At 41.1% G+C, this 16,582-nt stretch overlaps 1 protein-coding gene across 1 annotated transcript in view; it reads left to right on the top strand.

Moving 5' to 3' along the window:
* COL22A1 (collagen type XXII alpha 1 chain) overlaps positions 1-16,582 on the top strand; it is a 316,045-nt gene that overhangs the window by 186,350 nt on the left and 113,113 nt on the right. The window contains exons 24-28 of the mRNA XM_058177405.1: positions 6,644-6,697; positions 8,557-8,610; positions 10,636-10,680; positions 14,404-14,457; positions 16,391-16,435. Of these exons, the coding sequence (XP_058033388.1) occupies positions 6,644-6,697; positions 8,557-8,610; positions 10,636-10,680; positions 14,404-14,457; positions 16,391-16,435 (252 nt within the window). The remainder of the gene's footprint in view (positions 1-6,643; positions 6,698-8,556; positions 8,611-10,635; positions 10,681-14,403; positions 14,458-16,390; positions 16,436-16,582) is intronic.

Consider the following 16,582-nt stretch of genomic DNA (forward strand, 5'->3'; position numbering starts at 1 on the left):
ACCTTCGGTGGGAAGGTAACAACGTTCCATGCACCTTTGGCATTGAGTCATGCCAGCCACATGACCACGGAGACGTCTTCGGACAGCGCTGGCTCTTCAGCTTTGAAACAGAGATTAGCACTGCCCCCTAGAGTCATATATGTGCGACTAGCACATCCTAGCATATATGTGCGAGGGGAACCTTTAGTTTTTATGTGTTCAAGACCTTCATTTTGTTTTCCTTCCTTGTACTTTACTTATATAAATTTTTACACAATTTTGGATTTTTTTTTTTCATTGCTAAAGAGCCGTGTTTGGGACTATTCTGAAAAGCAAATGGATCAACATGCTATTCTGTTGGTATTTTTTTCACCAAGGTCATGGGTGGCAAAGCCTATTAGAAATAACACACGTGGAGAGACTGCTCTTAGATGATATCTCTGGAGATTCTCAATCATCCAAGTCATGGTTTTCCCAAAGGTGCTTTTTCTACATCTACTGGACTTCTTGGTTTGTTGTTTTTTTCTTGAAAACATTTCACTTTTCATCCAGGAAGCTTCTTCAGTTCTAACAGAATGGTGGGGGAATGGAAGGATTTATATTCTTTGCAGTCATCTGATTGTTAGCACTCTGAGGGTCCTTGAGGCCACTTGGGGTGAGGTTTATCTGTATCCTCAAGTCACCTGAATCAGAAGGCAAATGGGAGTGGAACGTTCTTGGGACAACCAGATGACTGCAAAAAATGTAAATCGTTCTATTCCTCACCGTGCAGTTAGAACTGAAGACGCTTTTTGGATGACAAGTGAAACGTTTTCAAGGGGAGAAAAAAAACAACAACAAGTAAGCCCAGTTGTCTTTTAGAAAAACACCTTTGTTGTTGTTTTGATTTGCTTTTCCTTTTTCCTATCTTTCTTTTATAGCAATTAAATAGCATAGCAATTTTTTTTTATTTATTTTTAAATTTACATTTATATCCCGCCCTTCTCCGAAGACTCAGGGCGGCTTACAGTGTATAAGGCAATAGTCTCATTCTATTTGTATATTTACAAAGTCAACTTATTGCCCCCAACAATCTGGGTCCTCATTTTACAGACCTCGGAAGGATGGAAGGCTGAGTCAATCTTCAGCCTGGTGAGATTCGATCTGCCAAACTGCTGGCAACCAGCAGTCAGCAGAAGTAGCCTGCAGTACTGCACTCTAACCACTGCGCAACCACAGCTCATTATGCTCCCCTTGTTAGATTTCTAGGCATTTTTGAACAGTTATTGTAAGAACAGCCAAGTTTTAGAAGATTTATTGACACATTCATGGAGGATTAAGCTACTAGTGAGTACAGTAATGATTTTAATGAGTGCTCACTACCTCTTAAATCCTAGGCACTATGTGTTCAAGAGGGATGTGGTAGCTCAGTGGCTAAGACGCTGAGCTTGTCGATTGAAAAGTCGTCAATTCAGCAGTTCGAATCCCTAGTGCCGTGTAATGGGGTGAGCTCCCGTTACTTATCCCAGCTTCTGCCAACCTAGCAGTTTGAAAGCACATAAAAAATGCAAGTAGAAAAAATAGGGACCACCTTCGGTGGGAAGGTAACAATGTTCCATGCACCTTTGGCATTGAGTCATGCCAGCCACATGACCATGGAGACGTCTTCGGACAGCGCTGGCTCTTCAGCTTTGAAACAGAGATTAGCACTGCCCCCTAGAATCATATATGTGCGACTAGCACATCCTAGCATATATGTGCGAGGGGAACCTTTAGTTTTTATGTGTTCAAGACCTTCATTTTGTTTTCCTTCCTTGTACTTTACTTATATAAATTTTTACACAATTTTGGATTTTTTTTTTCATTGCTAAAGAGCCGTGTTTGGGACTATTCTGAAAAACAAATGGATCAACATGCTATTCTGTTGGTATTTTTTTCACCAAGGTCATGGGTGACAAAGCCTATTAGAAATAACACACGTGGAGAGACTACCCTTAGATGATATCTCTGGAGATTCTCAATCATCCAAGTCATGGTTGTCCCAAAGGTGCTTTTTCTACATCTACTGGACTTCTTGGTTTGTTGTTTTTTTCTTGAAAACATTTCACTTTTCATCCAAGAAGCTTCTTCAGTTCTAACAGAATGGTGGGGGAATGGAAGGATTTATATTCTTTGCAGTCATCTGATTGTTAGCACTCTGAGGGTCCTTGAGGCCACTTGGGGCGAGGTTTATCTGTATCCTCAAGTCACCTGAATCAGAAGGCAAATGGGAGTGGAACGTTCTTGGGACAACCAGATGACTGCAAAAAATGTAAATCGTTCTATTCCTCACCGTGCAGTTAGAACTGAAGACGCTTTTTGGATGACAAGTGAAACGTTTTCAAGGGGAGAAAAAAAACAACAACAAGTAAGCCCAGTTGTCTTTTAGAAAAACACCTTTGTTGTTGTTTTGATTTGCTTTTCCTTTTTCCTATCTTTCTTTTATAGCAATTAAATAGCATAGCAATTTTTTTTAATTTATTTTTTTATTTACATTTATATCCCGCCCTTCTCCGAAGACTCAGGGTGGCTTACAGTGTATAAGGCAATAGTCTCATTCTATTTGTATATTTACAAAGTCAACTTATTGCCCCCCCAACAATCTGGGTCCTCATTTTACCTACCTTATAAAGGATGGAAGGCTGAGTCAACCTTGGGCCGGGCTTGAACCTGCAGTAATTGCAGGCTACTGTGTTCTAATAACAGGCTTCTAACAGCCTGAGCTATTACGGCCCCTTATTAAAGTATTGAGCTTGTCTTTTCTTTTTGTTTCTCTTTCCCACATACGTTATTGCCAGTCCTCTAATAAATGCTTTGGCTGTATTCCAACCATTTTGTAATGAGGTTTCTTCTTTTCTTTTTTTTTTTTTTTTTTTTATTCAAAAAGTTTTACAAAATTTTTTTTCCCCCTTTCCCCCCCTCCTTCGCAACCCCCTCCCCGACTTCCCGGAACGAGCACAAGGTATAGTTAAAAGTAAAACAAACATATGCTAAAAAGTTTTCGTCCCAACAATTATACCCCTACAATCATCAATTCCTAACTTCCCCAAAAGCAATCAAAATAATACATCATAATCATTCAAAACAGTCTGATAACTCTTAGTCTGATATCTACGTTGAATATAGTCAATCCATTTTTTCCATTCCTTTAAGTATCTTTCTTGCGTATTGTCTTTCAAAAAGGCTGATATCTTCGCCATCTCAGCCAAATTGGCAACTTTCAATATCCATTCTTGTATTGTTGGTACTTCTTTTTTCTTCCAATATTGTCCTATTAGTAATCTTGCTGCAGTTATTAGATTTAAAATCAATTTAGTCTCAATTACTGTACAATCCGTAATAATTCCCAACAAGAAAAATTGCGGCAGGAACTTTATCTTCTTTAAGGTTTCTTCTTTTCTAATCTCTTTTTTTTTAAAAAAAAATCCTTTTCCATGTGCTGTAAGAGTTCTTTTTCATTTTTTTTTATTTATTTACATTTATATCCCACCCTTCTCCGAAGACTCAGGGCGGCTTACAGTGTGTAAGGCAATAGTCTCATTCTATTTGTATATTTACAAAGTCAACTTATTGCCCCCCCCCAACAATCTAGGTCCTCATTTTACCTACCTTATAAAGGATGGAAGGCTGAGTCAACCTTGGACCTGGTGGGACTAGAACCTGCAGTAATTGCAGGCAGCTGTGTTTTAATAACAGGCTTCTTACAGCCTGAGCCACACCGCGGCCCAATTTGACATTCAATGTCCGTCCTAATTTCTTTCTTTGTCCCTTCCATGTGATTTTCATCAGATTACAATCTGCCCATGTGCTTGTTTCAATATTTATTTTTTGTATGTTAAATAATAAGTCATCTGACATCCACATCGTATCAATTCTGAACTAAGACATAATTAAAGTATTGAAGCGGGCAAGAGAAGATGGATGAATTATTTCTCTTTTTTGTTGTTGTTCTGAGTTACTTTTCCATTTTTCTCTCTCTTTTCCTCCCCCCCCCTTTTTTTTTGTGGTAGGTGGCATGATTAGAAGTTAGATAGGAAAGAAAGAAAGATAAATAAAGGGTGATATGATTAAAAGCTAAATAAGTGATAGAAATAAAAGAAGGGGGAATATTAGTGTCTACATTTTTATATCATGAAGTGAAAGCAATAACAAGAGAAAATGTGGAATAATTGAACAATGATAGACTACGACTTAGATAGTACAAGTGTGGATTATTATTAGAAATGCATAAGTGGATTGAATGTAATGATTATGATTAACCTGATTAGCTTTATTTGTGTTAGAATGTATGACATCCAGGGGCCACAATGTTCATGCATTATTTGATATCTTTATAAAAAATAAAAAAACTTGGGATGGAAAAAGGAAATAAAATAAAAACACCTTTGGTACTATCCTTAGGTGATGTTGAAACAAGGAAAGAATTCTTTTTGTTAAATACCATTACAATTAAGAGTATTCTAAGACAGGGGTCTCCAACCTTGTCAACTTTAAGCCTGGAGGACTTCAACTCCCAGAATTCTGGGAGTTGAAGTCCACCAGGCTTAAAGTTGACAAGGTTGGAGACCCCTGTTCTAAGAAGCTTTTTTTAATTAAATCCGTAGTGAAGAGGAAAACAAGGGAAAAATCAGAAGGAAATAGAGACATGGTTATGCCTCCAAAATTGACACACAAAACAAAACAAAACAGATCATGTCTATAGGGTTGGTTGGCTTTGAAAGCTCATTCCCAAATTATATTTTGTCTTATCTTGGACGCGGTGGCTTAGTGGCTAAGCTTGTTGATCGAAAGGTTGGCAGTTCAATGGTTCGAATCCCTAGTGCCGCATAATGGGGTGAGCTCCCATTTCTTGTCCCAGCTTCGGCCAACCTAGTAGTTTGAAAGCACGTAAAAAATGCAAGTAGAAAAACAGGGACCACCTTTGGTGGGAAGGTAACAGTGTTCCGTGCACCTTTGGTGTTGAGTCATGCCGACCACATGACCACGGAGACGTCTTCGGACAGCGCTGGCTCTTCGGCTTTGAAACGGAGATGAGCACCACCCCTAGCACATATATGGGAGGGGAACCTTTGCCTTTTTATTATCTTGGAATTAAATATCTGGTTCCGTTAAAGTTTTCTCTGATAGAATACTTGTTTGGTTGAGTTTAAATTTGAACCATCTTCTTCAATTTCATTCCCTTCCCTATGCATTTCTCTCTGGTTTGCTTGTTTTTCTTAAAGCTAATTTCTGCGCTGCAGAATGAGAATTCATATTTTTTCTGGCATGATTCCATTCTGCTGTAGTAATCAAAATTGTACCAGGTAACCCATAAAAAAATAATGTAATGGACTCTGGGATAATAAATTCTCATATAGAAATGAGATTAAAATTTCCCTCGTGTGCTATAAATCTGTACTGAATTACAGGTTTATTTTTCCTAGCTCCTTCTTTGAGAGGAACGTGGTCTCTTTCAAGAAAGCAATTTATTTTTTTCTCGTTTACTCATGTTGTTCATTTGAATTGTATTTTGCACACACACAACAAATGCCTTCAGCACAGTGTGGAAACTGCACAGATGGTGGTACTCCAAAGCAATTGTTATGCCAAAAATCTAATCACACTAGTTGATAATTACATTCTATTTAAGTTGATAATTATGTTCTATAGCACCAACAGCCCTTTTCATCAGAAGTGGACAATTCCTTTCCAAGTCTTCATGAATTTTCATTGGCTTCTTCTAGTAATAGAATGATAAGAGTTTGAAAGGACCATGGAGGTCTTCTAGTCCAGGGGTCTCCAACCTTGGCAACTTTCAGACTTGTGGACTTCAACTCCCAGAGTTCCTCAACCAGCAAAGCAAAGCTGGCTGAGGAATTCTGGGAGTTGAAGTCCACAAGTCTGAAAGTTGCCAAGGTTGGAGACTCCTGTTCTAGTCCAATATGGTTGCAGCATTTTGGTCCAGTTGAAATATCTGGACACCTTTTTTAAGAAAAGCTCCCCATGAAGCATGTTGTAGCACTCTAATCTTAATTCATCAAAATTATAATTCTGTTTATATATATATGGATGTACGGCTGTGAAAGTTGGACCATAAAAAAGGCTGAACACCAAAGAATGGAGGCCTTTGAACTCTGGTGCTGGAGAAGACTCCTGCGAGTCCCTTGGACTGCAAGGCGAACAAACAAGTCAGTTCTAGAGGAGATCAACCCTGACTCCTCTTTATAAGGCCAGATCCTGAAGATGAAACTCAAATACTTTGGCCACCTAATGAGAAGGAAGGACTCCCGGACAAGAGCCTCATGCTGGGAAAGATTGAGGGCAAAAGAAGAAGGGGACGGCAGAGAACGAGGTGGATGCATAGAGTCACTGAAGCTGTCGGCATGAGCTTAAATGGATTCCAGAAGATTGTAACGGACAGGAAGGCCTGGAGAAATGTTGTCCATGGGGTCATGATGGGTCAGACGTGACTTTGCAATTAACAACAACAACAACAAATTCTGTTTAAAATGGATACTGTAAAATTAAGAAGACCCCTTGAAAATGCAAAGAATTGCCTTAATTAAGATCTAATTTTAGTTTATGACTCATAATGAATTGGTCGAATGATCAGTTCAACTTGTTTTTTTCCATGATGTGATTCATAACTTTCAATTCTGTCTTCTAGGGCAAAAAAGGAGAAGGAGGTCCCTCCGGAGTTGATGGATTATCTGGACCTCCTGTAAGTAAGACCAGTCTGATCTCTGTCCAAGGTGCTGAAAAAAAAATCAAGCTTATGATGTTTGTGTTGTGCGAGATCAAGAAGCTTTTTTTCTAGTGTGGAAACTTGAATCTTAGCTTTTGTGCTGTTTTATTTACAGAGCTTGGTTTGCTTGCAAAGCCCTTCATGACCACATTTACAAAATGCTTCTGGTTCTTCACCTCAGGCAAAATTCCCAAAGCCATTTGTTTACACTTTGTCAAGGAATTGCGCAAATGAAGTCATAGATGCTGACACATACTTGTAGTTTTATAAAAATAAATATAGTTTACATCAATATACACAGCAAACTAGATAGTCAGGCAAATAGGAGTATCATGAGGTAAATCACAGAGCATATGATGGACACAGAAGAAAAAAATGGGGGTGGGGGGGAGGGAAACTCCACCTCCACGCCCACAGCAACCAATCGCAGCACAGATTGCCTCACGGAGGAGCCTGAATTCTCCAATCAATCAACCACAACTGTGCGTTCTGGCCCACTGCACAATCCCACTGATCCAGCTGCTAACTTTAAATATTTTAACACACTTTGAATTGCCCTTTGAAGTGCAAATGATCTACACACAGAGGGCAGAGGGCCCCTTGTGTAAGTGATGCTTTAAAGAATATCAAAACACAAATTCCAGGCTTTGAGAATTTACTGTCTGAATTTTCTTGGAGAAGGCTCAAAACCTGCAATATGTTATGTAGTGTGAACTACTTGAATGAATTATTCACTTTTTTTCCTTTTAAATCGTGATTTCTTTTGTGATCACTGCGCCTGGAAATTCTTGCTCTTTGGACCTTTTATTTTGCATTAGATTTTTATTCCATGTTAGTTACTGAAAAAAAAAAAAGAACAAGAATGAGAAGCTGATGAAACATCCGCCTGGACATTTTCTCGTTACGGTTTGAAATGTGACATGAACCCAAATAACGTAGAACAAATCTTATAAAAGTTCTACCTTTTCCCATGTTAAGAGTAGATTGACCTTTTCCTAACTCAGTTTCCCTTTTAGGCTGGCTCGTCCTTTTTAATTACTATAAAACTTTTGGTAAATTGAGTTGCTTGGGGATAGAGCCTGGGCTGCCAGTTTCACCTTTGCTTCCTTTGGAGCCCTTGGGGTGAAAAAAGAGAAGACATAAGGAGCTCTGTCCCCCCTCGCCTCCGTCCGAATGATGGCTTAATTAGCCAGCACTATCAGCTCTGGCAGCCAAATAGCAAGTGTCTGCCAAGTGTTTCTGTTATCTCCCTCGACGCCGATGAGTCACCCAGGAACAAACAGAACTTCAGCTCTTAGTTAAGCAGTTAATTTGCCTGCTATGAAGAGGCACAGCAGCTCTTGCTGCCTTTATATCCTGTGGGGTGTGGCTCCATGACTCAGCACTTCCTAGGCCTGCCCCCCCTGCTTCTGTTGTTCCCGCCTCTCCTGCCTATGAAACCTAGGGTCCAGCCAGGCCTGATTGCCATCAGCTGGGTCTGGAGGCGTGGCCTAGGGAGGGAAGAGTCAGGGGACGGAGGCCTCATTATCTCTTCCACCTGGCCTGCCTCTGGCTCCTGGAGCTGATCCAGGGAAGCCGGTGCTCCCAAGGTAAGTCCTGATGGCCCTTCCCCCTCACTTTCCAAGTCACTTTCTGGCAGGAGGCCTGGCTTCAAGTCACTTTCTGGCAGGAGGCCCGGCTCGGGGGACGCAGACACAACAGCTGGTGATGAAAACATATCAATGAGTTTCATGTAATTTATCTATTCATTTATTCCATATCTATAGCAGCCTATCTCAATCAATGACTCTGGGCAGTTTACAGTTTAATGTATTTGTCTTCTACATTCTTTGCAGGGTTCCCCAGGGCCTCCTGGAATTGCTGGTTCTCCTGGACTTGCTGGCTCTCCAGTAAGGAAAAATATTTTATATATATATATATATATAAAAAACAGGAAAGTTAGCAATGTTAGAAAGCACTCTTCATCCGAGATTCAGAGGTGACCTCTTGCTGGAGATCCTTGTCTCTGATGGTGCAATCTGCTTGGCCATAGTCAACACATGACCTTGGTTCTGCAACCCAACAAGACAGACACAGACTTCAGAGGATCATTAGAACTGCAGAAAAAACAATGGCTACCAACCTGCCTTCCATTGGGGACCTGTATACTGCACAAGCCAAAAAGAGTGAAATTATCTACAGACCCCTCACATCCTGGACATAAACTGTTTCAACTCCTATCCTCAAAACGACGCTATAGAGCACTGCACACCAGAACAACTAGACACAACAACAGTTTTTTCCCCCGAACACCATCACACTGCTAAACAAATAATTCCCTCAACACTGTCAAACTGTTTACTAAGTCTGCACTACTATTAATCTTCTCATTGTTCCCATCACCCATCTCTTTCCACTTATGACTGTAACTTTGTTGCTTGTATCCTTACGATTTATAGTGACATTGATTGTTTATTTATTTATTTATTTATTAGATTTCTAGACCGCCCTTCTCCCAAAGGAGTCAGGGCGGTGTACAGCCTTATTAAAACACATAGGTACACAATAAATTTAAAATACATTTAAAATGAAATATTTAACCGGCCAATTTAAAACTAAAAACGGTCAAACGACCGATATAAAACCTAAACTATAAAATCATAAATAGATTAATACAATTTAAAATCAATTAAAACTAAGTTAAACTAAAATATCAAAATTAAAATAATATTTAGGCTAGTCCCGCCCGATTGAATAGCAGAGTCTTCAGTTCCCGCTTGAAGGTATGGAGATCAGGAAGTTGGCGTAACCCAGGAGGTAACTCATTCCATAGGGTCGGTGCTGCCACAAAGAAGGCTCTCCCCCTGGGGGTCACCAGCCGGCACTGTTTGGCTGATGGCACCCGGAGCAGGCCCGCTCTGTGGGAGCGCACAGGTCGTTGGGAGGCTATTGGTGGCAGAAGGCGGTCTCGTAAATAGCCCGGTCCTAAGCCATGGAGCGCTTTAAAGGTGAACACTAACACCTTGAATTGCACCCGGAAAGCTACCGGAAGCCAGTGCAGGCCGCGCAGGATAGGTGTTATATGGGAGCAACATGATGCTCCCACAATTACCCGCGCAGCCGCATTCTGGACTAGCTGGAGCCTCCCGGTGCTCTTCAAGGGGAGCCCCATATAGAGAGCATTGCAATAGTCCAGGCGAGAGGTAACGAGGGCGTGAGTGACCGTGCGTAAGGAGTTTCCTGATTGCTTAATTGTAGCCTATGACTATCATTAAGTTTGTATCATTAAGTGTTAAATTTGTACCCTATGACTATCATTAAGTGTTGTAAGTGTTGTACTTTGATGAAGGTATCTTTTCTTTTATGTACACTGAGAGCATATTCACCAAGACAAATTCCTTGTGTGTCCAATCACACTTGACCAATAAAAAATTCTATTCTATTCTATTCTATTCTGAAAGAGAAGTTAGATAAAGGAAGGAAATTTTTTCTTCTATTTATGAAAAAAAAAAGGCAGGGCTGGAAAAAGGAGAATGCAGATCTAACACAGGTCTAAATAATCTAAAAATAAGCATTATTCCATAGTGACAGCCAATTTGGTATAATGGGTAAGGCCCCAAACTAGAAGACTGTGAGTCATAGTTCTGCCTTAGGCACAAAGCCCACTGGATGATCTTGGCCAGTTACTCTCTCTCAGCCCTAGGAAGCAGGCAATAACAAGACACTTCTGAAATCTTGCCAAAAAAAACCCTGCATGGAGTTTTTCCAGGCAGTCACCAGGACTCGAGACTTACCTGAAGGCACCCCCAAAATGAAGTAGAACAGAACCCAGAATAGTTTTTGTTGTGACCTGGCTGAAAATGGGTAGCAGATAACACCAGGGAAACCTTGATATTATGGTCTGTTTTATTGTGTTTTGTCTTGTCTTATCCTAGGGTCAACCAGGAGAAACTGGCAGAAACGGTGAAAGTGGGCCGCCGGTGAGTTCATGTTCTTCAACCAACTCTAAATTTTCCTTTTAAACTGGTCCTAAAAATTGTACTAATTGTCTACTTTGGCTGTAAACCGCCCTGAGTCCTTTGGGAGAAGGGCGGTATAGAAATTGAAACAATAAATAAATAAATAAATGTCACAGAATCTTCACTGTTCATACATGTGCATTTGGGTGAATATACAGCTAAAATAAGCCAACAGCCTCTTCCAAGGTCAAGATAAACGATTATCTGACTTTATCTCTGATTGTTACTCTTTTAAATTATCTGAATATCTTTAAAAATAATATTTTTAAAAGTATTCAGATAATTTAAAAGAGTAATAATCAAAGATAAAGTCCAATAATGGTTAAGTCCCATTATCATTTGCTAGCATCAGCCCATATGCTTCCAATCCTTACTTATGACTCTGATTAATTCCACTGATTAATTGTCCTCCCTATCAGGAAATTTCTCCTTAGTTCCCGATTGGATCGCTCTTTAACGAGCTTTCGGCCATTGCTTCTGGTTCTACCTTCACATGCTCTGGAGACTAAGTCAACCCTCTCTTCTTTGTGACAGCTCTTCAAGTACTGGAACACAGCTATCATCCGGTCACCCCTAATGATTCCCTTTGTTAGGCTAAACATACCTAGTTCCCTTAATTGTTCGTTGTACAATTTAGCCTCCAGACCAGTGGTGGGTTTCACATTTTCTTACCACCCGTTTGCCACATGCACCTTCCATGCATGCGCCCGGCCTTCCGTGCATGTGTCGTGTCCCATTCCTCCTCTGACGGCCGGGTCGGGGAAGTCTGTATCAAGCGTGGCCACGAAGCCTCTGCAGCTTTGCCAAAGTTCTGTCAGAGTTCTCAGGGCAGGCAGGAGACCAGGATGTGACTTCAGCAATCCAAGTTAGACTTTGCCTGACTCAAAGAATGCCAGAAAGCAGATCCTTTATATAGGCCATGGGGTGTGGCTCCATGACTCAGCACTTATCCAGGCCTGCCCCTCCCTTCCTTTTGCTGACGTCGCCTCTCAATTCTCCGGAAGCGAGGATCTCTCCAGCCTCCAGCTGTTGGTAATCTGAGCTCATGACTGGCCTCACATTCTTCAGGCTCACATGCTGTGGGGGAGGGGATTAGTTGCTCCGTTTGCCTGGGCATGGTGCCAGGACTGGGGGCTGAAGGCTCGTCAGGCCCTTCGTCTTGCTCGACCTGTCCGGGCATGGTGCCAGGGCTGGGGCCTGGAGGCATGCCAGGACATTCTTCTGAACTATCAGCGTTTGGCAGGAAGTAAGAGGGGCCCGGCTGTGGCAGGGGGAGCGGGCGAGACACAACAAAACATGACTCTGAGTGGCATATAAGAACTGAATAATAAATACAAAAAAACATAAAATCCAGATGAAAATAAACATTATCCAAACAAATAGACCAACCCTAGTCAAAGGGAGGATGAGAATGAATATTTAGCAATGGAACTGTCTGAGCATATCCTAGCTCATGACTGGCCTCACATTCTTCAGGCTCACATGCTGTGGGGGAGGGGGCCAGCTGCTCCTGCATGGTGCCAGGACTGGGGGCTGGAGGCATGTCAGGCCATTCGTCTTGCTCGGTCTGTCCGGGCATGGTGCCAGGACTGGGGGCTGGAGGCATGCCAGGACATTCTTCTGCACTATCAGCATCCGGCAGGAGACAAGAGGGGCCCGGCTGCGGCGGGAGGGGGGGAGTGAAGCACAACAGCATGTGTCCGGCCTCAAAAATATAGTGTCTAAATAGGACGGCATAGAGCTGGGGTGGTCCCACTGATGTTTTCCGCTACTGGTTTGGGCAAACCGGTCCGAACCGGCTGAATGTTACCTCTTCTCCAGACCCCTTCGTTGTACTCTTTCTAGGGTCTTCTTTTATCCGGGTGACCAGAATTGGACACAATATTCCAAGTGTGGTCTCAGCAGTGCAGTACAAAGCAATATTATCACTTCCTGTGATCTTGATGCTATCCCTCTGTTGATGCAGCCTAGGGCTTTATTGGCCTTTTTGGCAGCTGCAGCACACTGCTGGCTCATACTTAAGTGGTTGCCCACTATTACACTTAGCTCCCTCTCACAGTTACAATTATTGAGTCAGGTACCGCCTATTCTGTATCTGTGCCTTTGGTTTGTCCTGCATAAATGCAGGAAAAGTGCAAGAATTTACCTTTTCTGATTACTGAATTGCATCTTGTTGGGTAGGGCTCAATTCTCGAGTCTGTAAAGATCCTTCAGAAATGTCAATCTATCTTCCAATGTGTTAACAATTCCTCATAACTTGCTGTCATTTGGAAATCTGATATGCTCCTTTCTATCCCCCTACTTATATCATTTATGAAGCTGTCGGGGTGTACTTAATTTTAAAAAGTCGAGAAGATTGGGAATTACTGCCTTAATGAAATAAAAATACAGCCCCTGTGGCTTATTCTGTTGAAGCAAGGTGTAGCAACTTGTATATTAAGTCGATCATAAGTGTCTGTAGTTTTTGCTGAACTTCATTCAGTAACTCTTTTTAACTCTTTCCAAGTTTCCAACAAGCCTTGAGATCCTTTTCTTTGCCATTGCTGACATCTTGTGGCCATTTTTGAAATTGCTCGCTAGAATTGTTTTAAGAGGTGTTCATGACCGTAGTTACTCATATAGCAAACCTGTTTTGCTCCTTGAGGTTTCTTGAGGTTTCTTCCCTCAGATATGTTCTTAGTCTTGGTTCCTTTTCTCCAAAAGGGATAAATTTCTAGCGCTGCATTGGCAAATCTCTGAGACAGAATCTCACCTTCCCCAACCTTAGCCTTATGCATAGGTTGCCATCCTTTCAAATGAGCGGTGTGCTTCTCAATTTGCTTTTCAGTCAATTTTGTGGAATGATAACATAATAACAGAGTTGGAAGGGACCTTGGAGGTCTTCTAGTCCAATCCCCTGCCCAGGCAGGAAACTCTACACCATTTCAGACAAATGATTATCCAACATTTTCTTAAAAATTTCCAGTGTTGGAGCATTCACAACTTCTGCAGGCAAAGTTGTTCCACTTATTGATTGTTCTAACTGTCAGGAAATTTCTCCTTAGTTCTAAGTTGCTTCTCTCCTTGTTCAGTTTCTACCCATGGTGGATGGTTTCCACCCATGGTTTCCACCCATGGTGGAAGGCTTCACAATCATTTGCCATCTCATTTGAAAGCTGTGTGGTGATGCTTTAGTAGAAATCAGTCAATTATCGCAGGTTGAGTCAAATTGCAATCTGGATGCAAATGTTCTTGTTCAAATCCTCCCTTTGATTTACTAAAAACAGCACTTGTGCAAAAATTTTGTCAATCAACAAATCTAACCTCACTCACCGAATCTGATTTAAAGAGGGAACTAGAGTGAACCATTTTTAAACCGTATCCTGTATCTGAACTGAAGCTTTACAGAATAACAGATTTGGATGGGAGCTTGGAGATCATCTAGTCCAACCCCTTGCTCAAGGAAGAGATTTTATACCATTCGGACAAATGGCTATCCAATCTCTACTTAAAAACCTCCAGTGATGGTCACCTAAAATTTCTGGAGACAAGCTATTCCACTGATTAATTGTTCTAACCATCAGGAAATCGCTCCTTATTTTTTTTTATAATGCATAAAATTATGCCCCCTCTATATAAAGTAAAATCAGGCATATCTGAACCCAGAAATTAATGTGCATGGCTTGTTTTTCTTTTTTTCTTTAGGGTTTGCCTGGGAAATCTGGTCAAGATGGTTTACCTGGTCTTCCAGGCTCAAAAGTAAGTAAATGTAGTTGCTAATCTTTGCTGATTTTATTGCTGGAAAGGCTTAAATTAACCATTCCATGGTCTGATAATTACAAACAGTCATTATGTTTCTTTTTTTTTAAATTTGCATTTATATCCCGCCCTTCTCCGAAGACTCAGGGCGGCTTACACTATGTCAAGCAATAGTCTTCATCCATTTGTACTGTATATTATATACAAAGTCAACTTATTGCCCCCAACAATCTGGGTCCTCATTTTAAATACCTTATAAAGGATGAAAGGCTGAGAACCTTGGGCCTGGTGGGACTTGAACCTGCAGTAATTGCAAGCAGCTGTGTTAATAACAGACTGTCTTAGCAGTCTGAGCCACCAGAGGCCCTTGCTTGCTTTCTTGCTTCCTTACTTAGTACTAAGATTCATGATGAATTCCTGCCTAAATTCAATGACTAATAGCTGAAACGTGGTGGCTTATTGATTCCAAAGCAGGAATGAAATCCAAAATTTCCCCTTAGCGGTTCTGTGGGCGTGGCTTAGTGGGCATGACAGGGGAAGGATACTGCCAAATCTCCATTCCCTCCCCTCTTGGGGGAAGCATTTTGCAAAATTTCCATTCCCACCCCACTCAGGGGCCAGCCAGATGTGGTATTTGCCGGCTCTCTGAACTACTCTAAATTTCTGCTACTGGTTCTCCAGAACCTGTCAGAACCTGCTGGATTTCATCCCTCTTCCAAAGTAAGCATATTGGAAAAGGGAAAAAAAAATCCAGAAGCCATAATAGGTGCTTCAAATATCTGGAAGGACATCAAATATAGAGGAGTTGTGTAAATTGCACAAATAAAGTAACGTCCACATTTGCATGTGTAAAACAGGTCAGCCCCTATTCTTCCACCTTTTCCGTACTTGAATTTAATAAAGCAAAATTTATGTTTCTTCATTTACTTAGAAGGATGAGCTAGAACTGATAAATGGAAATTACGAGAAAGCCGTTTTCAATAATAATAATAATAATAATAATAATAATTATTATTATTATTATTATTATTATTATTATTATTATTATTATTATTATTATTTAATTTGTATACCGCCCTTCTCCCAAAGGATTCAGGGCAGTTTACAGCCAAGATAAAAACAGTAAAGACAAATACAATACTAAAAACATACATTAAAAAACTTATTAAATTTGGCCCAATTTTTAAAATAAAATCAATCCCGATAAAAATTAATAAAATTAAAACCCATAAAATCAACTAAAAAATTAAAATTCAAGCCAGTCCAGCAAGACGGAATAGATAAGTCTTAAGTTCGCGGTGAAAGGTCCGAAGGTCAGGTAGTTGTCGAAGTCCAGGGGGAAGTTCGTTCCACAGGGTAGGAGCTCCCACAGAGAAGGCCCTTCCCCTGGGGGCCGCCAGCCGACATTGTTTGGCTGACGGCACCCTAAGGAGTCCCTCTCTGTGAGAACGCACAGGTCGGTGGGAGGTACCAGACGGCAGTAGACGGTCCCGTAAATATCCCGGTCCTAAGCCATGGAGCGCTTTAAAGGTGGTAACCAATACCTTGAAGCGCACCCGGAAGACAACAGGCAGCCAGTGCAGTCTGCGCAGGATAGGTGTTACATGGGAGCTCCGAACCGCTCCCTCTATCACCCGCACAGCTGCATTCTGGACTAACTGGAGCCTCCGGGTGCTCTTCAAGGGGAGCCCCATGTAGAGAGCATTGCAGTAATCCAAGCGAGAGGTAACAAGAGCATGAGTGACCGTGCATAAGGCATCCCGGTCAAGGAAGGAATGATGTCAAGAATAAAACTCTTGACATCATAGGCTCTCCTCTACTTTTGAGGACCCCAAGCGTTCTTTGAAACATTTAATTCTGTCCTTATTGAACAATTGTATTTCACATTGTCCTTTCTTTTTGGCTAATTTTCTTCTATTTTTTTTTTTTACAGGGAGAACAAGGGGAAAGGGGCGAAGTTGGTAAACCAGGCTCCAAGGTAGAAAAATAAAAGAAAATGCATTTCTTATAAAATATGAGAAATATTGTAAATAGGTAAATACTAGAGGTGGCTCTTGGGGTAGGAAAGAAGATCCCACATCTAATTCCTGGATTGATCTAATTCATATTAAACTTAACGGTTTTG

This window comes from Ahaetulla prasina, chromosome 3 (genome assembly GCF_028640845.1).
Source record: "Ahaetulla prasina isolate Xishuangbanna chromosome 3, ASM2864084v1, whole genome shotgun sequence".
Classification (NCBI taxonomy): Eukaryota; Metazoa; Chordata; class Lepidosauria; order Squamata; family Colubridae; genus Ahaetulla; species Ahaetulla prasina.